The sequence below is a fragment of the Rhincodon typus genome, chromosome 4, assembly GCF_021869965.1.
Source record: "Rhincodon typus isolate 14 chromosome 4, sRhiTyp1.1, whole genome shotgun sequence".
NCBI classification, from domain to species: domain Eukaryota; kingdom Metazoa; phylum Chordata; class Chondrichthyes; order Orectolobiformes; family Rhincodontidae; genus Rhincodon; species Rhincodon typus.
This window is the reverse complement of record NC_063335.1, coordinates 348706-373925: the sequence shown is the minus strand read 5'-3', so window position 1 is coordinate 373925 and position 25220 is coordinate 348706. Positions and strand designations below refer to the sequence as shown.

At 40.1% G+C, this 25220-nt stretch overlaps 1 protein-coding gene across 1 annotated transcript; it reads right to left on the bottom strand.

The window, feature by feature from the left end:
- Positions 1–2577: 2577 nt before the first annotated feature.
- Positions 2578–23627, bottom strand: LOC125482926 (eukaryotic translation initiation factor 3 subunit E-like). The gene is made up of 3 exons (XM_048595744.1): positions 23494–23627; positions 19242–19376; positions 2578–2778 (listed from the first exon to the last, which is right to left on the bottom strand). The coding sequence occupies exons 1-3, from the start codon at positions 23593–23595 to the stop codon at positions 2740–2742; spliced, it is 276 nt and encodes a 91-aa protein (XP_048451701.1). The 5' UTR covers positions 23596–23627; the 3' UTR covers positions 2578–2739.
- Between the last annotated feature and the right edge of the window lie 1593 nt (positions 23628–25220).

Below are 25220 nucleotides of genomic sequence, written 5' to 3'. Positions count from 1 at the left end.
AATTAACATTGAATCTGTTTCCACCAACTTTCATGAAGTACATTTAGGATTGCCAACTCTGTTGAATGTGTCTCAGGAGGTTTTCATCAATCACTTGTCTCCATCCACTCTATCCCCACGCTCTTGCTTTTAGTTGCCTGACACCCTCATCCTCACCACACCCCCACCTCCTTATGGCCATTCCAAAAATGGAAAGACTCATTATCCATTGGATGATTCTTAATCATCAGTCAAGTAACTTATGTGATGGTTTACCCACTCCAGTGCTTTTATAATTAATAGGTAAATGTTTTTATCATAACATTGCTATGAGTTGTCTCTGGGTTAATGTGCAGCAGTTTTGTCTGTTCCTGGAGACTCCAGCTCAATCCTGGAGTATTGGCAACTTTTTAAGTGCATCCAGATCATAACTTGCTGCATAGAAATAAATTTGGCTTGCCCTCTTTTCCAAACATCTTAAATCTATAATCCTTTGGTTGCTGACTCTCTTTCCACCAGAAACAGTTCCCTCTTTTCATTCTTTACTAAAAACTTTTCTTAATTTTGAATACCTCTATTAAAATCTCTACTGAACCTTTTCTGCTCCAAGGAGAAAAATCCCAACTTCACCATTTAACATAAATCCCTCCTCTGGTAATTCTGGTAAATTTCCTCTGAACCCTCACAGAAGCCCACCATCCCTCCTAAAGTGAGGAACACATAATTGGACCGAATAAGTTAGCTGGTGCCTACAATAGGGGCAATAATGCATCAACAGTCTCCAGCTAAACCCCAAAGCTGTGTCCAATTTTGTTTCTCCCAATAAGCTGCCCATCTTAAGCAGCGCCTTTCCAAAGGAGAGGTTGATCACCTTGCCTTTCCCTTTCTAAAGGTCCTGACTCTCTTGTTGACATTTCCCACTATCTGTTTCTACTCTGGATTTTCAGCATTTACAACATTTAGTTTTTTGCTCCATGTGGTTGGATTTAATTAGTTCTTTGGAACATTTGGATACAATCAGCCATTAATTTACAAGAGTGAAGGAAGTACAGAATCTGGGACTTTTGTCCTTGGGGCACAGAAATTAAGGTGAGATTTAATAGAGGTATTCCAATTTGAATGTTTTGATACAGAAAACAGAGAAATGCTTCCTGCCGGTTAGTAACCAGACGGGGACAAACTTAAAATAAATGGTAGAAGTGTCAGAGAAGAGATGAAGAGCTTTCTTTACATAACGAGTTCTCATAATTTAGACAGCATGGACTGAAAGGGCGGAGGGAGCAGATTTACAAGTAACTTTCAAAAAGGGAATTGGATAAATACTTAAAAGAAACAAAATTGCAGGGCTGTAAGGAAAAAGCAGGTACATTGGAAGTGTTATCCAATTAGGCCTAAAGAGATGAAACAGACAAAATGGATTGAATAGCCTTATGTGCTGTAAAATCCTATGAATACTGCAAACTTGAATGGACATTTTGGTACTGATACTAAGACTATAGCAAAATGGTGAGATGATTTCTTGGCCCTCCTGTTGTTTCAGCTCCACAGGTTGATTTTAGAATTTTTAATAATGAGATAAAACATCACTGAATAACAGCAGAACAGCATTAACTAAAGTTGAATTCAGTAATTTTTTTCAGGTTAAGATAAAATGAGTTCCTCAGTAGTCACAGCTTACGACTGATAAATTTTAAAAAGCCAGAAATTGATTCCTATAGCACCTCATGGCATCCAAAACCACTTTACCACCAATTATGTATTTTTGATGTTTAGTCACTGTTGTAATGTGGGAAACAAAGTCTATCTGAAAACTGCGATATCCCACAGAGAGTAATGTGATAACCATCAGATTATCTTTCTTAATGCTGTTGATTGATTAATAAATATTGGCCAGAACAGGGCAAATCTCTCTATTCTTTGAAACAATGCTATAGGATCTTGTACATCCACCTTGAAGGGCAGACAGGGCTTTGATTTAACATCTCAGCCAAAAGATAATGCTGTACTTCTTCAGTACTACACAGTGTGTCAGCCAGAATGTTGAGGTCAATCTCTGGTGTGTGAATTTGTCTCATAACCTTCAGATTCTCAGCCAAGTGTGTTACCAAATAAGCCTTACTAAAATAAAGAACAATGATAGGGATAATTACTTTTCAGATGGTAGGCTGGAGCTAGGAGTATGTTAAATGAATAAGACAAGTCCATTCCAGTCTACTAGCAGACTGGTGGAGCAATGATGTCAATATCTGATTGTTAAATGAGACAACTGTATCTTAACTAGGACGTAGCAGCTGCTGTGTTTATATTACTCATTGAAACCAAGCAGGTGAAATCACCTGAATGACTATGTTGCGTTTGCTCCTCAGTTCTTGCCTAAAGCCATCTTTTAAGTGTTGCCCATTTACACTTTCAAACATATTTTAACAACTTTTGATGGTGCAATATATCATTTGTGCTCAGCTCACTGCAGAATATCACAATATAAACAGACTGATTTCTCTTGTAGTCCTAATGCAGAATAGGAACAAACTTTATTGAGTGATAAAAAGATTGACAGAACTACAAATAATCCTAAAATAAGATGGAAAGATTGAAATGTTTCAAGTTAACATTTTATTTTATCCACTTATATGTACTTCAAAACATGACAATAATGTCTTCCACTTTAAAAAAAAAATTGTTGTTAAAGATGAACGTCAAATGGTGGAATGACTCAGCACTGTTGGGAACTTCAATCTGCTCACATTTCTGTAATTCTTGTCAGTAAAAACCAGAGTCTGTAGTGGTCCAGTTTGGAGCCTGGAAAACAAGAGTGAAATCAAATGCAGGAAAATCACAAGAGGTTTATTTAACACATGCAGACATCTTATTAACTGACTGTATTCAGAGCTTAAGACCTTGAGAGTCTACAAGTATTACAGACTGTAGCTTACTTAATAAGGCAATCTGTACCCTAATTTATATGGAGCAGCCATTACACTGTCTGTTTAGAATGCAGTCTCAAGAGTCCCAAAAAGCAGATGCCCAAAAGTAACTAAATTATTACGTGTCTGAAGTGTGAAGCATCATCATTTCAGGTTTTATAAACTGAATGCTGCTTTGGATGGAGTCCAAAAATGGGAAACCAAACACTATCCTTTTACGGCTTACAAACAAAACAAAGGACTCTTCTGCCTGAATTGGAAGTAGTATTAGATAAATACTGATATGTAATTCAACTTTTATTCATCCAACTTAGTACCATAATCTTAAAATATATTCCGAAAATAAATAAATTCAATACTGGCCAGACTGTGTAAACAAACTAGATTTTAGCTTTTAAGAGTACTGTCCCCTGTAAAAATTACTTATGTCTTTGTCATGTCAGAGAATTGCCCAAAATATGTACATTAATATGACAAAACAGACATAAAACTATCCCATCAAAATGAATAATTTAATTTGTCCTTGCAAGATTCAAATTTTTTTTCCACTAAACTGAAGACCATGTTTTTACAGTCCTGGCAGAAAATCATGCATGCAAGTAAGCTGGACAAAATTTCTTGCCCAGAGCTAATTATGAGCCATGTGAAGTGACTCTCCCTGTCAGCTGAAATAGCTAACTGGTGAATTTCCTCGTCTGAGGTAAATGCAACACGGCTTGACATTTTGTAAGTGTTCCTGCAGTCACAATTTCAGAAGTCTGAGATCAAGCAGCTGGCTGCTGCCACTGAACATTTTAAACTGCAGCCTTGGCCACAGATTTGAAGTCAAGAAAAATCTGGGCAGACCAGTCAGCAAATCCAGAAATGAGAGCAAAATAAAGTTATGGAAAAGATGCCTGAATAAGGTAGACATAACGGGCATCAACAGAAACCCCAAATACATACAAAATATCCCGACACAATTTCTATCAATGCCATGTGTGCGCTATTTACAAATCCTCTGTTAATGACACTATTTAGTGTGGTGTCAGTTTTCCAAGAGGAAAACAAACAAATTTCAGCTCAAACATTAAAGAACTTGCAGAGTCACATTGAGAATAAATTGGTCTGTAAATGAACTTTACAGATTTCCTAAATTCAGCAATTTTGACTCCTTGGTTCAACCAGATAAAGACAATTCTACAAAGGCAAAGTAAATGGTAGATAATATTCTTGGTTAATTAGGGATTGAGCTCCAGAATAGGAAAATATTTCCTGTCTCTCAACAGGGAAATACCTGAAAGGTCTCAAAAGTGGCCTGGCTTTCAAAATTCTCCCTCTTGGTAAATAATGCCCAGAGTACCATCTGATGGTAGGACAGCATTAGAAGGCAGTCAGTATGAAATAAACCAAGTGGGATATTAAGTGGATGTAGACAAAGCAGGATTAACCAACAATCTATGTTATCCCATCACTTCAAATCTTCGATACAGATAGAAATTAGGATAAACAAGACTTTTACAAGTAAGTGTAAAATCTTTCACAATGGATATGTATTTAAGTAAACCTAAGTAAACTTAAGTAAGATATAACATTCCTGACTTCTTTATAAAGGAATGCCAGGCTCAAAATTCAGACCTCAGTTGTAACAAAACTTCCATGGTGCTATTTCTATGTCAGTTAAAAAGACACTACATCATAATAGAAAGCCATAAACCACAACCACCTTTCCATAACACAGTCAATATTGCTCTAATCAGTGAGCAGTAACGTATTGCATGAATTAAATTAGTACTGCAGAGCATCAGAAGCTTGATCTGTTAAGCCAAGGAAAACAACTCCGTTCAGTAAAAAAATTGCAATGTATAAAAGGGTATTTGCCCTTTGTCACAAGTTATGGTGCCTAGCTATCCAACTGTTGTAGGGCAGGCAAAGCAATTATAACAAGCACAAAATCACGACCATAAGAGTTACAGTTGCCTTTCAGACTGTCACTGTCTTGAAACTAAAATACAATGGTATTGAGTTTATAAAACCTTCATGAGAAAACAAGCCTACTCCTCCAGACTTCTCATTAACCATGTAACAACCAAACATATTTCAATTTACACAATAATAAAATGGGGAGTTGACCAAATTATTGTAGCTCTCCAAGACTTCATTTATCTGTAGCAACCCTAGTTTGCGTCCATTACCCGGGAGTTAGAAATAAGCCAATCACACCTGAACCATCACAGAACTGACACATGGATAAGGAACCTCTCCGACAGGAAACTGACAGACGCAGAAAAAGATGTTCTCACCCAGGGACTGAACTACAACTACAGGGACGCCAACAAAACGGAATGGCTAGCTACACTGGAAGCCACACTCAAGACCAACAATATCAACAAAGAAACACAACAAACTATAAGACAGACAGTAGTCCCGACACTAACCAGAAAGAGGGAACTCAACACCCTCAACACAAGGGAAAGACAAGCCCTGGACAGATTAAAGAAGGACAAGAACATCACTATACTACCTGCAGACAAAGGGAGCATGACAGTGATAATGAATAAAAAGGACTACATCTCCAAAGCACAAGCACTGCTCGCCGACTAGAACACATACCGACCTGTACAAACTGACCCGACACCATAACTAGGCAACAAAATCCTCTACACGCTACAAAGACTTAAACAAACAGGACAGATCAACAAAACAGACTTCTTAAGAATGAAACCCGAAGGAACCAACACACCCCAAGCCTCCCTAAAGTGCACAAACCGGGAGTCCCCCTCAGACCCATAGTCTCTCTACCAGGCACTCCATCGCACAGATTAGCCAGAGAACTACAAAGAAGACTCAAGCACCTAGTCAACAAGTCACCCCACTCCATCCACTCAGCCCAAGAGTTCCTCAACTCCATCAAAGACAAAGATAGAGGACGAAGAGACCATGATATCGTTTGATGTCACCGCCCTATTCACATCAATAGACACACCACTAGCAAGGGAAACAATGACAACACTACTTGAACAAGAACACGACCCCAGTGAAACCATCTCCAAGGACAACATGCTTAAACTACTGGACCTATGCCTGACCACCCACTTCACCTTCAACGGCCAAACATACGAGCAAATCAACGGGACACCCATGAGATCACCCATCTCCGGACTCATAGCAGAAGCAGTGATGCAAAGGCTGGAAAGGACTGCCCTTCCGCAAATCCAAACTAAACTATGGATACGCTACACAGACGACACCTTTGTCATCATTAAACGGACCAAATTAGAAGACACACACAAACTCATAAACAACACCCTCACTGGAATAAAACTCACCAGAGAGGAGAAGGACAAACAACTCCCATTTCTGGACGTCATGGTAGAGCGCAAGACAAATGGGGAACTGCAAACGAAAGTACACCGAAAAGCCACACACACAGACCAGCTATTGAACTTCAATAGTAACCATCCCAGCACACACAAACGAAGCTGCATGCGAACACTATTTAAAAGGGCAACAACACACTGCAGCAACATGGAACTACGCCAAGAGGAGGAAGAATACTCTTCCAAGTGTTCAAGGATAATGGATAGCCAAAGAACTGGGTCAGGAGATGCCTACAGGAACAGCATCAGAAAGATTTTACACTCCCCGACACACTCATCACACTACCCAACATCAGGAACACGTCAGAACTCACCACAAGACTTCTACGACCGCTGGGCATCAGAGTGGCACACAAGCCCACATCAACCCTACGACAAGTGCTCACCTGAACTAAAGACCCACTCCCCGCCATGGACAGGACCGATGTCATCTACAAGATCCCCTGCAGAGACTGCGAGAAACACTACATCGGACAAACAGGAAGGAAACTAACAACAAGAGTACATGAACACCAACTGGCAACAAAAAGACACGACCAATACTCACTCATCTCAATTCACATGGAGAAGGAGAACCACAACTTCGATGGGGCAACACCAAGATCCTGGGACAGGCTAGGCAGAGACAAGCATGAGAATTCCTGGAAGCATGGCACTCCACAAAGCATGCTATTAATAAACACATTGAACTCGATCCCATATACATTCCACTACGAAGGAAAACCGGAAGTGAGGCAATCCATCGCAACAGACCCCAGAGTTTAAAAACCAGGTGGGAAAACACACCGACGCTTCATCAGAGGCTGCACTGAGGATGTTACCAATCACGGTAACGAAACGTCTGCAGAACAACAAACCAGCTCGGCGAGCCAACCAATCTCAATACCCACAACCCGAGCTACAGATCTACTCCAAAACCTTAGAAATCACTACCTGTGGTAGCAAGTTCCATATTCTACTCATTCTTTGGATAAAGACTGGATTTTTTTTTCTGAATTCACAATTGGATTTCTTTGCTGTTCTCCACAAGGAGAAACATTTTCTGATTCGCTCCACCGAACTCCTCCCTAATTTTAAATACTCAATTAAGTCACCATCAGTCTTGTCTTCATATGAGGAAAGAAATCCAGCCTGAATAATCTTCCCTGCGTATGTCTATGAACTAGAAACAGAGAAGAGTGGTTCCTCGAGCCTGTTCGACCAGTTAATAAGATGATGGGGGTGTCCCGATTGCTTCACATCCCACTTCATTACCAAGAGCATTTCACCAACTTGCTCATTAAGAATCTATTTACACCAGCCTTAAAAATGTTCAATGACTCTCTTCCTCCAAAGATGGTGGAAGTAGAGTTCCAAAGGCTTACAACTCTCTGATAGGTCTTTTCTCCTCCTGTGTTTTGAATGGGTGACCTCTAGTTTCCAGATTATCCAAGTGGAAACATCTCCTCCACACCCAACATGTAAGGACCTGACAGAATCATACATGTTTTAATCTTCTACTTCTAAACTCTGGTGGATAAAAGCCAAGTCGCTTGTTCAAACTTTCTTCATAGAAAGCAAATCCATTCCAGGTATAGTAAACCTTCTCTGAAATGCTTCCCATGCATTTATATCCTTCTTTAAATAAGGAGATCAATACTGTACACAATGCACCTGAAGTGATCTCACCAGTACCCTCTATAACTTATGCATGATCTCTCTACTTTCTCAATTTGCCTCTCAATAAACAATAACATTCTACAGCTTTCCCAATTATTTCCTCAGCTGAAAACACCAACTTTTCAGATTCATGAATAAAGACATCCAGTTCCATCTGCATCTCAAAGCTCTTCAATCTTTCACCATTTACATAATATTCTTCTTGTCAAAATAGACAATTTTACATTGTCTTACATTATACTGTTTGTCAGTTCAATTCCCGGAGACTTCACTGACCTACATGCCTCTGCAGCTTCCCATGGCCATTTCACAAACCAATTTCCTACCTAGCTACTTCATCAATAAAGTTAGCTAACATCCAATTCATTTATACAAATTGTAAGAAGTTGAGCTTGTAGCAAGGATCCTGATGACACGCCACTTATTACATCTTGCTGATCAGAAAATGACGCATTTATTTCTACTTCATTTTCTGCTAGTTAGCTAAACTTCTATTCGGGTGAATATGTTACTCCCTACACCACAAGCTTTAATTTTTCAAATAACCTCTGATTTTGCATCTTACCACACGTATTCTGAAAATCTAAGTACAGGACTCCAACTAGGTCCCCAATATCCACTTCCTCAGAGAATGCCAATAAACCTGTTAAACATGATTTCCCCAATTGGTACAAACTTGCAGTTTACCAGAAACTGTAAACCATTTTTGCACCTTTCCCGGTGCCTCTAAATCCTTTTTATACAAATGACACCAGAGTTGTGCATTGCATTCCAAATCAGCGTGGAAGAGATTACTTTCCAGTAGGATCATAAAATTATAATTATTCAATTGTCTTCAATGTTTTTGGAAATAGATTTCCATACTTTCTTCCCCAGCCCGTTTCATATTTTACCCGTCGTCCACTGAACTTTATTACTCTTTCCAACATATCATTCAAGAAAGGGAATAGGGATAATCCTGGGAATTACAGACCAGTCAGTCTTACTTCTGTGGTGGGCAAATTATTGGAGGATTGAGAGAGATAGTATTTATGATTATTTGGAAAAGCACAGTTTAATTAGAAATAGTCAGCATGGCTTTGTGAGGGGCAGGTCATGCCTCACGAGCCTTATTGAATTTTTTGAGGATGTGACAAAACACATTGATTAGGGCAGAGCAGTGGATGTGGTGTATATGGATTTTGGCATGGCATTTGATAAGGTTCCCCAGGGTAGACTCATTCAGAAAGTAAGGAGGCATGGGATTCAGGCAAATTTGGCTGTCTGGATACAAAACTGGCTGTCCAATAGAAGACAGAGTGTGGTAGTAGATGGAACGTATTCAGCCTGGAGCTTGGTGACCAGTGGTGTGCCGCAGGGATCTGTTCTGGGACCCCTGCTCTTTGTGATCTTTATAAATGACTTGGATGAGGAAGTGGAAGGGTGGATTAGTAAGTTTGCAGATGACACGTAGGTTGGTGGAGTTGTGGACAGCATGGAGGGCTGTTGTAAGCTGCAACGGGACATTGACAAGATGCAGAGCTGGACAAAAAAGTGGCAGATGGAATTCAACCCAGAAAAGCATGATGTAATTCATTTTGGAAGGTTGATTTTGAATGCAGAATACAGGGTTAATGGCAAGATTCTTGGCAGTGTGGAGGAACAGAGGGATCTTGGGATCCACGTCCATAGATCCCTCAAGGTTGCCACCCAAGTTAATAGGGTTGTTAAGAAGGCATATGGTATGTTGACTTTCATTGGTAGGGGAATTGAGTTTAAGAGCCGCGAGGTTATGCTGCAGCTCTGTAAAACCCTGGTTGCACCACACTTGGAATATTGTGTTCAGTTCTGATCGCCTCATTATAGGCAGGATGTGGAAGCTTTAGAGAGGGTGCAGAGGTGATTTACCAGGATGCTGCCTGAACTGGAGGGCAGGTCTTATGAGGAAAGGTTGAGGGATCTAGGGCTTTTCTCATTGGAGTGAAGAAGGATGAGAGGTGACTTGATAGAGGTGTACAAGATGATGAGAGGCATAGATAATGTGGATACCCAGAGACTTTTTCTCAGGGCGGAAATGATTATTACGAGGGAGCATAATTTTAAGGTGATTGGAGGAAGGTATGGGGGAGATATCAGAGGTAGGTTCTTTACAGTGTTGTGGGTGCGTGGAATGAGCACATGAGGAACATTTAAGCGACTCTTGGATAGGCACATGGAGGATAGTAAAATGTAGGGTATGCAGGGTAGATTGACCTTAGTAGGATAATAGGTCAGCACAACATCGTGGGCCGAAGGACCTGTACCGTGGTGTACTGTTCTATGTTCTATTCAGACAGATTCTATAGGAGTATGTTCATTTATTTCTTGATCTGCCATCCTCTCTTTCTTATTTTTCCTCTCCCTGCCCAGAGTTCTCGATTCTGGTTCTTCCACATATACCACTTTGATCCTCTCTGCAGATGGAACTTCATTTCCAGGGTGAATGGACAAAAACACCTGTATTTAACAGTTAGACTGATATGAGGGAATGATGATCTCTGTTCAGACAGCTTGTTGTTTACTTTGTTCAAGGGATGAGTGTCACTGGCTGAGACAGCATGGATGGCCAATTCCTGATTGCTGCCTTCTGAAACTGTTGTAATCATTGGGGTGTAGCGCCACGCTACAGGGAGGCAAATGAAAACGGAAAGCATTGAAGAAACTCAGAAGGTCTGGCAACATCTGTAGAGGAAAAAGAAGGCATTAATATTCAAGTCCCTTTGTTTTTGATGCATATTTTTAGCATTGGCAGTTCTTTGTTTTTATTTTGCTGTCGGGAAGGTCTTTGGCCCAGTGACACTGTAGAAACAGCAATACACTTCCAAGTCGGGATGGTGAATTGATTAGAGGGAAACTTGCAAGTGGAGATGTGCCATGTATCTAATGCTCTTGCTCTTCTAGGTGGTAGTTGCAACAGGTTCGAAAAACACCGTTGGAGGAACTTTCATGAGTTCCAGCAGTGCTTTGTGTAGATGATACACATAGTTGCCACTGTGCAACAGTGATGAAGGGAGTGAATATTGAAGGTGGTAGATAAGGTGCCAATCAAGCAGGTTGCTTTGTCTTCACTCAAAGACGGTCAGAACTGCTGACGCTGGAGTCTGAGATAACACAATGTGGAGCCAGAGGAACACAGCAGGCCAGGCAGCATCAGAGGAGCAGGAAAGCTGACGTTTCGAAACGTCAGCCTTCCTGCTCCTCTGATGCTGCCTGGCGTGCTGTGTTCCTCCGGCTCCACACTGCTTTGTCCTCAATTGCGTTAAGCTTCTTGAGAGTTAGAGGAGCTACACTTATTGAGGCAAATGGGGAAGATTCCAACACACTCCTGACTTGTGCCTTAAAGTTGGTGGACAGGCTCTGGGAATAAAGGAGGAGGAGAGTTATGTTTGGAAGGATAAAATCTGTTATGAGTAAGGTGATTTTACATCGTAGGTCAAGACATCTGACTTAAAGCTGTTTATTTCGAACACTTTCCAATTTTGATGGGACATCATGTTTTTTCTACACAAAGACCCCCTGGCCTGCTGAGTATTTACAGCATTTTCTGCTTTTAGAAACAAGCAACAAAAGTACAGGAAAAATCATGGAATTTTTCTCTCAGATTTTTGATGATCAAGCAAGTTCTAGCAATTGTCAGCTAACCAGCAACTGGAAATATTCTCTGAAGATCACAACAAGCTGTCTTTTAAAAGAATCTCACTGATTCTATTCTCAATAGCATGCTTCATTAATCTACTCCAGACAGTGCTGGCACTACAAAGTGAAACACGGTTTTTTAAATAACTCATCATTGGGTTTAAATATGTAATAGGTATATGTTCAACTCTTCCTATCCTCAAAAAATTAATGCAAATCAGCAATCCTTCATTTTCTCCAAAAATAAACTAATCATCTTTCCTCCAGGCCTGCAATATTCCAAAGTAAAATGCCGCAAGGTTTAAATATTTAGCAACAGCCAGAGAACGAAGAAGAGGAAGGTATTATAAAAGTTCATAATGTATTGTTAGTGGGAATTTGGAGCTTAAAATTAGCAGATCCATAGTTTGAGTTGTGAAGGCTTCTTTAAAAAGACATCAGAAAGCCATTTCAAATAGCAAACTGAGTTAACTATTTCCAAGAAAGCACGTGACTTAAGTTAAATGCCTAGTAAGATATCTATGGAGTTAATTAATGATGTGTTTACAATGCTGAATTTTATGATATACAGAACAATAAATCGTTTTTGGGGGGGGGGGGGGGGGGGGGGCGCACCAGTAGTTTGAGAAGAATCAGGTTTCAGTTCAGAAATGCAATTTTCATATCAGATGGTTGGTTTATTAATTTGTAAAATCTCAAGGTTGAGCATTTGTAAAGGTTTTCTAGCTGTTGAAGCTAAAAATAAGCTTTCCTGAAGGAATTTCTGAAGGAGGGTCTAGGCCCGAAACGTCAGCCTTCCTGCTCCTCTGATGCTGCTCGGCCTGCTGTGTTCATCCAGCTCTAGACCCCGTTATCTAAAACTAAGCTTTCCAGGCCATCAGACCTGTAACAGTGAGTTCTGCAAGAAATTAATGAGTGAAGGTAGAAGTGAAACTTCACTGGGATTTAGTACCTGTAAAGGAGCAGATTTTTCTAAACTGTCGCAGCATTTTCAAAAATTACATAACAAAATTACATTCTGTTATTAAAGAACATTAGCAGCCTTGCATGAATACATTCAGTAACTAAGCACCACTGTAGCCAAACTGCAAAAATAAAACCTATGATCTATTAAGCCAGGTTTCACTTTGTTATCTGACTTGTCCAGTATTACCATCAGCTTGGATCTTGACCAAAAAAATATATTTTATGTGGTGAGTTATTATGATTTGTAATGCTTTGTCTGAAATTCTACAAGATTCAATGACTTTCAAGGTCACTAGTTACATACTTGGGGGAAAAAAAAAATTGTCGAGTTACAGCAGAAAACAGGGTAATGGATAACTCTTTCAAGAACTGGCAGAGGCATAACAGGCTCAATGGTCTTTTTTTGTGTTTTAAGATTCTACAGACTCTCTGAAAAATTGACCCCACCACCCCACTGTCCTACAGGCTCAAGGGATGAACAGAAGTTTGATTGTTCCCTTATCAGTATTTATGCATCAGAAAACTGAGCAAAATTAGAATTCCCCTTGACACAAGATACAAAGGGGAGAAAGCAGTGATGTTGAGCAAGGGGCCATTGTTGCTCGACAGCTCCTGATCTAAAAATGCCCAAGTGGTGGATGAAATCCAACTTTTAAAGAATCAGAAAAAAACCTCCCTTGGTACTAAGGTTTAAGAGCAAGGTAATTATGTTTACGAGCTGTCACATTTGGTAGAATTGCACAAGTTTAGAGGCATAATAGGAACAGACTGTTCAAGGTTATGTGCTTCAAAATTAAATAGGTTGTGGATCTGGGCTGTCAGCATTGTATTCTAAATCTTGTCGCGAGTTACATGCTTACAATATACATTCATATACTTAATGTTCAGTTAATATGCTGTAATCTCAAGATAATTCCTTGAGTTACACCAAAACCCACTAAAGAACATGAAAGATATCTCAAGCAGCCAAGGAGGTGCACTGGCTACTTGGTTTTCATGTACCACTTGCAATTGCAAATGATGGTAACATTTATTTCTATTAATTGTGATATGCTTAGAATGTGCCTGATCCTGACCAAGCCATCATTTTGCCCACTTCTAGTTGCCCTTGAGGTTATGGTGAACTACCTTCTTAAATCACTGCAGTGTCTGGTGGAAGTGCCCGCACATACTATTAGGAAGGGAGTTCCTTTATAGTCAAAATTCAGTTCTCAGTCAGAATGATGTAATGGACTTGGAAGTGGTACTCAAAATATCACAAGCAAGAAGACAAGAAAGCTTAGACAAGAAAGCTTAGACAAGAAAAACAAGAAGTTCTTTTCCAAACCATTTCAGTACCAGAATGTTCATCTTTCGCACTATTTTAATATGCAGAAGTTACCTTAGGGATATCTCCCCCACAGATACACAGTTTCACCAAATATCAGGATATTTGATCAGTGAAGTAGTAAATGCAATTATCTCTTTAGAAAGGAAGTGGTGAGGGTGAGTTTGGAGGTGAAGTAAGATATGTTGCCCCTACCATTACTTAAATCAGTTTGTCCTAACGAGATACACAAAATTCTACATTTCTAAGTGATCAAAGAGGCACTGTTCAGACTGATGCTTTGATATGAACCTTCTGTAATCCATCACTGGCTGTTTTGCTCAACTCATTTGTCTACTTTTATTGAAATGGAATGGTATTTAGCAAATTTTGTCCAATTGAGAACTAAATCAAACCAAATAACTTCCATAAATATTGAGAAGAGAGAAGAATCCAGTTGACTTCTCAGTTTTGAACTGCAAAGAAACTTATTTCTCAGAACGTTATTTCTCATATGGCTAAGCTTAAGTGTTATTATTAAACATGATACTGCTTGTTCTTAGAATGTTTCATAAATTTATTTGGCATTTGAAGCCTAAGATGTTGTTTTGCCACCTTCTTGAGAGGAAAATCACAATACTCGTCTTGGTTATGTCAGAGAACCAAAATAATTTTGAGAGAAATTTTCGTTCCTTCCTCGGAAAACTCTGAACCTCTCCAACTTTTGGGCAAGTTAAACCACTCTCTTTTTGACATCAGGTGTTAAGGTCACCAAGAGTTGTCAAACCGGGAGACAATAAAGGATTATAAACAATAAAGAATTGTCAAAAGTGTTAATAGTCTCTCTCTTTTTTTCAACAATAAGGCACAAATTATAACTTGCAATTTAAAGTTGATACTAATGACTGGATTGAAGTCAAACACAACACAAAACTTCACAAATTTTTTTAAAGAGGCGTAAAAAAGCAATAAACCGCACACAAGATGCAAAGAGCAATGAAGTAAAGTGGAGGTAAGCTTGGGGTAGGCCTTTGTGGAAGGGTCCTGCTTGCAGAATAGATGCAGTGTTGTAGAGTATTTCCTTAGTATTGCACGTCAGCCTTTTGATGGGTTTACAAAGACTGAATGAATGAATGAAAAGGAACTACAGTTGCAAGCCCTTTGGACAGGGAGTTGAGCATGCCCTTTCTGGCTGCACTTGGAAATACATGGCAAAGAGTCTTCCTTCTCAGCACAGCTGGAGGTTCTCCTGTTGGCGCATAGGTTGTCCACACGCTTCCCATCACCCAAACTATGTTCCCACCAAGACAGACAGCGAGAAGGAAAACAATAATCAATAACTGACAACAGTGTTTAATTAATCTTGAACAATTCTCTTCCTCACTGATGTTGAATCTTGTCACTATGTCACAGCTCCATTGCAAAGGCAGACTAGAGATATTAGTTTTCAATTAAAATACCGAGAACATGTCTACAAAATCATAATACTTACATCTATATTTCCCTTTTAATACATGTCATTCAAATGATGTACACAAACTTTCTAAATTCTCCAAAAATTTTTAAACTTTTAAAAATATTCACATTTGATTATAAAGTACAAGATGAATCACAGCAAATTCAACTTTACTAAAAACTATGGAACTCAGCTTTATTAGAAGCAGAAATAAGCAAGGAACTGTTAATATGTTCAGAGAATCGTCTGAGCTGAGCCTTTCTGGAAAACCTTTAGGTAAACAATGCATCATGTTTCCAGAGGATTCAACTAGTAGATACATTATCAGTAGTCAATTTAAATGATAAATCTTGTCACGTTTTCTGACTGGAAACAGAGAAGTAACTGGTTTACAATTCTCTGCACTGTATAAGCATTGGGAAAATAATCAAAATCTATGTAAAGCACCAAATTTACATAAGTGAATTTGAAAGCTCCCATATGTACACTACCCCTCTTACTCCAGTGGGCAGTTTATTTGAACATATGGCCTAATGACATTATCGCTGGACTATTATTCCAGAGACCCAGACAATGTTCTGGGGACCCGGGTTCGAATCCTGCCACGGCACATGGTGGAATTTGAATTCAATAAAATATCTGGAATTAAGAATCTAATAATGACCATGAATCCATTGTTGATTGTCGGAAAAAAACATCTGGTTCACTAATGTCCTTTAGGGAGGGAAACTGCCATCCTTACCTGGTCTGGCCTACATGGGACTCCAGACCCACAGCAATATGGTTGACTCTCAACTGCCCTCTGGGCAATTAGGGATGGGCAATAAATGCTGCCTGGCCAGTGACGCCCTCATCCCATGAATGAATAAAGAAAACAAAAATTCTCCCCAATATCTGAGAAATGAAATACTATTGTCACTCCACCCATACACGTTTGAATTTGAAGAAGCAGAACATAAATCAGAAACTCTGTCCTTGCAACTATTTTCAAAATACAAAATTGATGCACGCAAAAAGCTGCAACTGAAACAATGATGAGCTGACAAACTTAAAAACCAGGAAGAAGTTACAATACACTGATGGCTACATTGTGTTACAAACTGTTTAGGATCTCTTATCCAATTTTTGCACATATGTGGAAATGCAAAGTCATTTGTAGTTGTTTGGATAAAGAAATGCAATTATAAAATATAATTACCAGCGTTCACTATCACTTGCAAACTGCAGGAGCCATTTTTAACTTGAAGCAATTTACTTCACTGTTAAATTTATGCTAATTTATGAAGGAGGGTTTAGAATAATCTAAAGTCTTTTAACCATAGATTGGTGATCACAATTTTAGAACGACACTCAATTGCACACGTGTGGTATACATGGATTTAAGTAAGGCGTTTGATAAGGTTCCTCATGGTAGGCTCAGGCAGAAGGTAAGGGGGCATGGGATAGGGGAAAATGTGGCAGATTGGATTCAGAATTGGCTGACCCTTAGAAGACAAAGGGTTATAGTAGACGGAAAATATTCAACATGGTGCTCAGTTACGAGTGGTGTACCACAAGGATCTGTTCTGGGTCCTCTTCTATTTGTGATTTTTGTAAATGATTTGGATGTAGGAGTGGAAGGGTGGATTAGCAAGTTCGCGGACGATACGAAGGTGGGTCACGTTGTGGACAGTGCGGAGGGCTGTTCTAGGTTACAAAGGGACATTGATAGAATGCAGAGCTGACCTGAGAAGTGGCAGATGGAGTTTAACCTTGAAAAGTGTGAGGTGATTCATTTTGGAAGGATAAACTTGAAAGCAGAATACAGGGTTAACGGAAAGATTCTTGGCAGTGTGGAGGAACAGAGGGATCTTGGGGTTCATGTTCACAGTTCCCTGAAAGCTGCCATCCAGGTGGATAGAGTTGTTAAGAAGGCGTATGGTGTGTTAGCTTTCATTAATAGAGGGATTGAATTCAAGAGCCGTGAAGTTATGCTCCAGCGAAACAAAAGCCTGGTTCGGCCACATCTGGAGTATTGTGTCCAGTTCTGGTCACCTCATTACAGGAAAGATGTGGAGGCGTTAGAAAAGGTGCAGAGGAGATTTACGAGGATGTTGCCTGGAATGGAGGGAAGGTCTTACGAGGAAAGGTTGAGACAGCTAAGGCTTTTCTCTTTAGAACAACGAAGGATGAGAGGTGACTTGATAGAGGTGTACAAAATGATCAGAGGTATAGATAGAGTGGACAGCCAGAGACTTTTTCCTAGGGTGGAGGTGGCTTTTCCGAGGGGACATAGTTTTAAAGTGAAAGGAGGTAGATATCGGGGAGACGTCAGAGGTAGGTTCTTTACTCAGAGAGTGGTAGGGGCGTGGAATGCATTGCCGGAGAGGGTAGTGGAGTTGGCCTCATTAGGGGCAGTTAAGCGGCTATTAGATAGGCATACGGATGATAGTATAAGGTAGTGGTGGAGGTTAGATAGACCTTAGGTTTCGGATAAAAGTTCGGCACAACATCATGGGCTGAAGGGCCTGTACTGTGCTGTACTGTTCTATGTTCTATGTTCACACTTATTTGTAACTATTGCATTGTACAATGTTTCATTGATTCATAGAACATAGAACTGTATAGCACAGGCTGTTGTGCTAAGCATGATGCCAAATGAAAATAATCCCTTCCGCCTACCATTGGGTCATATCCCTCCATTCCTCGCATATTTATCAGCTTATTTAAAGTCCCTTAAAATGTCTCTTAAATGCTCCTGTCCTATCTGCCTCCTCCACCACCCCTGGCAGTGCATTCTAGACTCCTACCACACTATGTAAAAAAAAACTTGCCCCTCACATCTCCTTTGAACTTTTCTCCACTCCCCTTAAATGCATGCCCCCGAGTATTGGACACTTCAACTCTGGGAAGAAGATTCTGACCGTCAACCCTATCTATGCATCTCAATTTTATAGACCTATCAAGTCTCCCCTCAGCCTGCGCCACTCCTTATAGCTCATACCCTCTAATCCAGGCAGCATCCTGGTAAACCTTTTCTGCACCCTTTCCAAAACCTCCACATCCTTCCTGTAATGTGGTGACCAGAAGTGAACACAATATTCTAAATGTGGCCTAACCAAAGTCTTATAAAGTTGCAACATGACATCCTGACTCTTGTACTCAATTCCCCAACCAATAAAGGCAAGTATGCTATATGCCTTCTTTACCACCCTATCTACTTGCGTGACTACTTTTAGGGAGATATGGACTCAAACCCCAAGATCCTTCTGTACATGAATGCTCTTCAGAGTCCTGCCACTAACTGTACACTTTTCCTTAACCTTTGGTCTCCCAAAGTGCAGCACCCCACACTTAGCCAGATTAAACTCCATCTGCCGTTTCTCCGCCCATATCTGCCACTGATCTATATCCCGTGTATCCTTTGACAACCTTATACACTGTCCACCGATCTTTGTATTGACTGCAAACTTACTAACCTGCTCATCTACATTTTTATTTAAGTCAAAAAAATGATGGATATTCTTACACCATAATTTTACCTCTAGCACTACTTCCCTTCTCTCAATTACTTGAGTATCCAAAAAAAATCTATTGCTCTCCAAAAATGTTAACAAATTTAAGGTTCAGCCTCATGTTTAAGTAATTTAAAAGGTAATATGCTGTAAAAGCTTGAGGGGTTAGAGAACACCTAAGAAACAGAATGAATACATCGAGTCAAACATGACTCTTCTTCAGACCTGCTCCGTTTTTCAGGTGTTTTGGGTTTTAAGTTCCAGATTTCTAGCATCCAGAGTATTATGCTTTTATTTAAGATGGGTTGCTAATGAAACCCAATTTACAGAACTTGGTGTAATGCAATGTCTTCACTCTTTGTACTGTACTTCTGTCCAACACAGATGCTCATATGGGGACTCTGTGCTCTTGAGGCTATGCTTAAAGAAGTCTGCAGATCTTACCTCTGTCCTATTGTTTTGATTCATTTTCTTTTCTATGTTCATTGCTAACATCTGACTCCGAAAGGAGAGGCTCTTTGTTTTCTCGATGACCTGTTGGTATGGTGACACAGCATTGTTTCCCATAACGACATGCCCCTAAAAACAAAACAAAACGTAGCTCCAAGATCATGGAAATTTTCAATGAAGTACATGCACTCAATTTGATACGAAGTGCTGAAATGAACCAAAGTTCAAGACACTTTAGATACTTGCGAAAAAATCACATGCCTATGGAGAAATTGGTTTAAATTTCTGTTTAATCTCAAACGTGAAAACTAGCGTACAAGACACACTATAATTGCAAGGTTGCTAACATTTTGTAGGATTATCTATCCACTTAAACTGGAAAGAATGTGGTAACATCTAATGGTTACTGCATATACGAGCTCGCATCTTTGCCTTTAATACAATGACCGCAGAGGAAAACATATCCTTTCAATATAGCACGAAACAGCATTGTTAAGAAAATATCTACCTAAGAACTCTCACATCTATTGGATTTTCAATGACCTTCTAGTTTGAAAGACACTAAATACTGAGTATATGAGCTTTTATATACATTAGTGACCACTGTAGCAAATTATCTCATGACAACTGCTGACATTTGTAAAGCACTTTAAATACAGCACAATGGCAAATTTCCTAGGAAATGCCTCGGAGCAAACAAATTTGACACTGAGCTACATAAAGAGACATCCAAAAACCTTGTCAAAGAGGTAGTTTTCAAGGAGCGTTTAAGGATTTAAGGATTTAAGCATTTAAGCATTCGGGGCCTTGATGGCTGCAGGCATGGTGCCAATAGTAGAATGATTTAATTTTGGGATATTTAAGCAGACAGAATGGGAGTTGCATAATCATCTTGAAGGAATGTAGGGCTGGAAAAGATTAGGGATAGGAAGCTGCAAGGCCATGGAGGGATTTGAAAAACAAAGGTGAGAGCATTACAAATCAGAGGATTGGTTAACTGGGAGCCAATATAGATCAATAAGCACAAAAGTGATGGGTGGATAGAGTTTGGATAACTTATGGATAGAAGTTGGAGATCAGCCAAGAGTGCATTGAAATAGTCAAGTTAAAGGCAAAAAAAGCATGGATAAGAATTTCAGCAGTAGGTGAGCTAAGGTAGGCCAATGCTGCTCAATGGAAACAGCTCATTTTTGTGTAGATATGCGCGTGTGCTCGAGAATTCATTGAGATTAAATATAGGGTGGACAGTGGGAGCCTTTTTCCTCGGATGGTGATGGCTAGCACGAGGGGACATAGCTTTAAATTGAGGGGTGAAAGATATAGGACAGATGTCAGAGGTAGGTTCTTTACTCTGAGAGTAGCAAGGGCGTGGGATGCCCTGCCTGCAAATGTAGTAGACTCACCAACTTTAAGGGCATTTAAATGGTCATTGGATAAACATATTGATGATAATGGAATAGTGTAGGTTAGATGGGCTTCAGATTGGTTTCACAGGTCGGCGCAACATCGAGGGCCGAAGGGCCTGTACTGCGCTGTAATGTTCTATGTTCTATAGCAATGGCTTTAGTCTTCCCAATATTTAGTTAGAGAAATGGCAATATCATAATAAGCCTAGCCCAGTCTGCAGAACCACAAAGGTAGTGATATTCAGAATCAGTTTACTTCCATACGTGGTGAATGTTTGTCAACACAAATGATTGTTGGAATGAGAGTCAAATTTGGATTTCAGTAGGCAAAAGAAAAGACCAGACCTAGTGTTGAGATGTCAGAAAATCTATGACCACGAGGGTCTCAAGCAGAAGGAACCTCTGAAAAGTCACTATTACTGGTATCATAGGAATAATTATTTTATTAAAACCTAGAGTAAAGAAAAAAAACACCTATTGTACAACTGCATGAAACAATGATCCTTTCTTCATACTCAATTAGTTTAAAACAACTAGCTCTTTCTTGAGTTTGTTAGCCAGACAAGAATCATCATGCTGCAAAGTTAGCTAAGACAGAAACCGTAAAGTTGCCATGAAAAGATGGTGAAAAATCTATTACTCAACACTTCAATACATAAAACTAAAGCTTTCTTACAAATTTCTGTTGGAACTTCAATGCTCTGAAAATAAATGATAATGAATACTTGACTCCAGTCCATGGATTTACAAAGTTCGATTACATTTTAACATCAATTAATGTCATCTGGCTATCTCCAGACTAGCTATGAATTTGAAAAACACTACCATATGAAAAGTCTTTACTCCTCTTTCCATTGTTTGCCAGAAGTATAAAAAAGTATAAATCCACAGTATTTGCCCAAAGATGTGGTGACAAATCCATCCATAATCCCCAAATCAGAAGCACCTACAGAAATTTGCACCATCAGACTGAAGGAGGGAGTTGGAAGCTGTGGATTGTATCTTTCTATTTGGATCAGTGCAATCAAATTGATTGTGTGTCTGGAGAACACATGGAAATCAATGTATTATTTTGTTTTGTGAGATGGTCACATCATGACCCCTGCACTGACTAAATGAAGTTCTTGCTAGATACAGAACTCTTATTTTAGCATTGTGATCCCACCTATCCAAAAGGTAAGGCAGCACAGTTAGGAAGATAATTTTAGACGGCTCCAAAACAATCGGTCAGGATTGATTTGACAGACAATTTTAGGAATGATGAGACTATTTTTAGGATAGCAGGGTGCAAATAATGAAGGTCAAAGATCAGTGCTCGACACGGCTATTTAAAGTCTAGATTAATGGCTTAGGGGTGTGGGGGGAGCAATGCGATACAACTAAGTTTGCAGGCAATACAAAGCTCGGTGGAAATGCCAGCTGTGAGGATACCGCACAGACATGGCAAGAAGTGTCTACAGGTTAAGTGACTGGTTTAAAAAAAAAATCAGCTGAATGAGAATGGAGTGGAGAATTGTGAAACTACTTTGGGCAGAATAAAAAAAACTGTATTTTGTTTATTCATGAGATGTGGGGAGCACTGGCTAGGTTAATATTTGCTGTCTGTCCCTAATTGCTGCGGGTCTGGAGTTCATATGTAGGCCAGATCAGATAAGAATGGCAGTTACCTTCACTCAAATACATTGAGTGAACCAGGTGAGCTTTTCCAACAATGGACAATGGTTTCATGGTCTTCATTAGATTCTTAATTCCAGATTTTTGTTTATTGAATTCAAATTCAACCATCCATTGTGGTGGGATTTAAATTCAGATCCCCAGAACATTACCTGCATTAACAGTTTAGCGATAAGGCCATCACCTCCCTGTTTTTGCAAAGGTGAAGACTGATAAATGATAATATTTAGAGTGTCCTTGTAATAAATCTCAGAAAGTTAATATACAGTCATAGCAAACAATTAGGAAGACAAATGGCATGTTACCATTTATTGAAAAGGGGATTGAGTGCAAGTTCAAGTCAGTTGTGCTTCAATGGTACAGGACGTTAGTGAGACTGTACAGCTAGAAGCTGAAAGGCCATTTCTCCTGGCTGTGGTCCAGACTAGAGGTCAATGTCTCAGGATTAAAGGATCAGCCATTTAGGATTGAGATGAGACTTTCTTCCTCCTTAGGGAAGTGAATCTTTGGAACTCAAAATTGCAGAGAGCTATGGACGCTCAATCTTTGTGTATTTTCAAGCTTGAGACTGATAGATCTTTGGCCATAAAGGGAATTGAAGAATCGGAGAATGGGGTGGGAAAGTGATCAATGTAGAAATCACGGTTTTATTGAATGGCAGAGGTTCAAAAGCTGCATATGCCTACTACTGCTCCTAATCTTATATGATTAAGTGGCTATGTGTAACTCTAATCCCTAACATTTGTGTACTTGGGAACAAAAGATCTCCTGTAGGTTTACCGCAGAAGATTTAAAAAATACTAACAGCACAGATCTAATACTGTTGCTTTGAAGGGCCTTGAGATATATTACGAAATTAAAAAGGTGCTACTATATAGATCCAAGTGATTATGATGTGCTGTGGAATAGAAGCCACTCTGCCACTCAGGAGCTTACACTGTTGTCAGGAAGAACATCGATAGAGGTTGTCCCTGCGCATTAAGATATTATTTCACTTGGATTTAGAGGGTTAGCAACTGACGAATCTTCTGGAGACAAACAATGACAAGTTCAAACGCTTGACTTAGGTCATTACATGCTTAGCCTTTATAACTTCAACATTTGGTAATGATACATTACATCACATTCCAACAGAGCCAAACATAACCCAAACAAAAACCTCTTACCAGTTTTGAATCTATTTTTGCATCCAGCCTTGCATTTCGAATTAAGTTGACAATCCATCTCTCTGCTTCTTCAGGAGTCATATTTAGTTTCTCTGCAAGCATGCTGCATTGAAAGGAAAACCAAAATCTTAAATGACAGTTCCATCACATATCTTCAATCAAGTTTTAATAGGTCTCGATATTGTTTTCTAACTTGGTGAAGTAGCAAACCTTTAACTGTAGAATCCAAAAGGTATGACCTAGAGATCTTCAATGAAGAAGACTTTGTCAACTTTAACTATCTGAAGCCCCACTGAAACAACTATCGCAAACATGATTTCACAAGTACGATTTGTAATAATAAGCTTTGAACATAATTAATCTTGATCAATACTTTCATATGTAAAATTTTTCAGATTTAATTTAAGTTTTAACATTGCCAAGTTAGTGTGTGATTGATAATAACAGTAAACTAGCAAAATACATTATCCAAACACCGATCATGGAAAGCACAGATTCTTCAAAACACCAGGGTTAAGGGCCCTTCTCATTGCAAAGGAATCAAAAGCCAAACTGGAGTATGAAACGAAGGGAGGCTGCATCAAACAAAAGGGAACCATTTATAATGTCAGCCACAGGGGATCAGGAAAAGAAATGTGATGGTGAGGATTCAGTAGGACTGTGATCCCAGGGAAACAGGTCAGACACATTGAACAGGGACAAATGGTGGATGGGTGGGAAATAAATCAGAGACACACAGACAGTGAGCGAGAGCGCACGCGCGTGCGAGAGAGAGAGAGAGCACGAGAAAGAGAGACAGAGAGAGTGAGCACGAGCAAGTGAAAGACAGTGAGACATGACACAATGGAAACAGAGAGAGGGGGAGAGTGGGGGAGAGAGACGAATACAAAGTGGGGGGAGAGAGAAATAGAGGGGTGGGAGGAGAGGGTAAGAGAGAGGCATACAGAGAGGGATTGAGAGGAGGGGGGGAAGAGGCAGATACAGAAAGAGAGGGGGAGAGACAGATACAGAAAGAGAGGGGGAGAGAGAGAGGGGAGGAGAGAGGGAGGGAGGAGGGAGAGGGAGGGAGGGAGGGAGAGAGAGAGCGCGAGAGAGCGAGAGCGCAAGAGCACGAGAGCGAAGAAGAGAGAGAGAGAGAGAGATGGATACAGAGAGGAGTGGGAGAGAGAGAGAGAAGGATACAGAGAGGGATGGATTGAGGGTGGGAGACAGAGATACAGAGAGAAAGAGAGAGAGAGAGAGAGAGAGAGACACACAGAGGGGGGGAGAGAGAGATATATATAGAGAGAGATACAGAGAAGGGGAGAGAGAGAGACGGGAGGGGGCGGAAAGAGACGATGGGGGGAGAGAGAGACGGGGCAGGAGAGAGAGAGACAGGGGCGGGAGAGAGAGAAGGGGGGAGGGTGGGGAAGAGAGAGATACAGACAGAGAAGCGGGGAGGGAGAGCGAGAGAGCGAAGAAGAGAGAGAGAGAGAGAGAGAGACGAATACAGAGAGGAGTGGGAGAGAGAGAGAGATACAGAGGGAGAAGGATACAGAGAGGGATAGAGAGAGGGTGGGAGACGGAGATACAGAGAGAAAGAAAGAAAGAAAGAAAGAAAGAGAGAGAGAGAGAGAGATACAGAGAGGGGGAGAGAGAGACGGGAGGGGGCGGAAAGAGACTGTGGGGAGGGAGAGAGAGAGAGACTGTGGGGAGGGAGAGAGAGAGAGACTGTGGGGAGGGAGAGA

Bases quoted from the DNA above. Each gene is read 5' to 3' on its own strand.
- LOC125482926 (XM_048595744.1), bottom strand. From the start codon at position 23,595: ATGCTTGCAGAGAAACTAAATATGACTCCTGAAGAAGCAGAGAGATGG. The intron at 19,377-23,493 runs GTAAGAGGTTTT...TTTTGTTTTTAG, and splicing joins CAAAAATAGATTCAAAACTG to GGGCATGTCGTTATGGGAAA. The intron at 2,779-19,241 runs GTAAGATCTGCA...CTTGTTTTCCAG, and splicing joins ATCAAAACAATAGGACAGAG to GCTCCAAACTGGACCACTAC.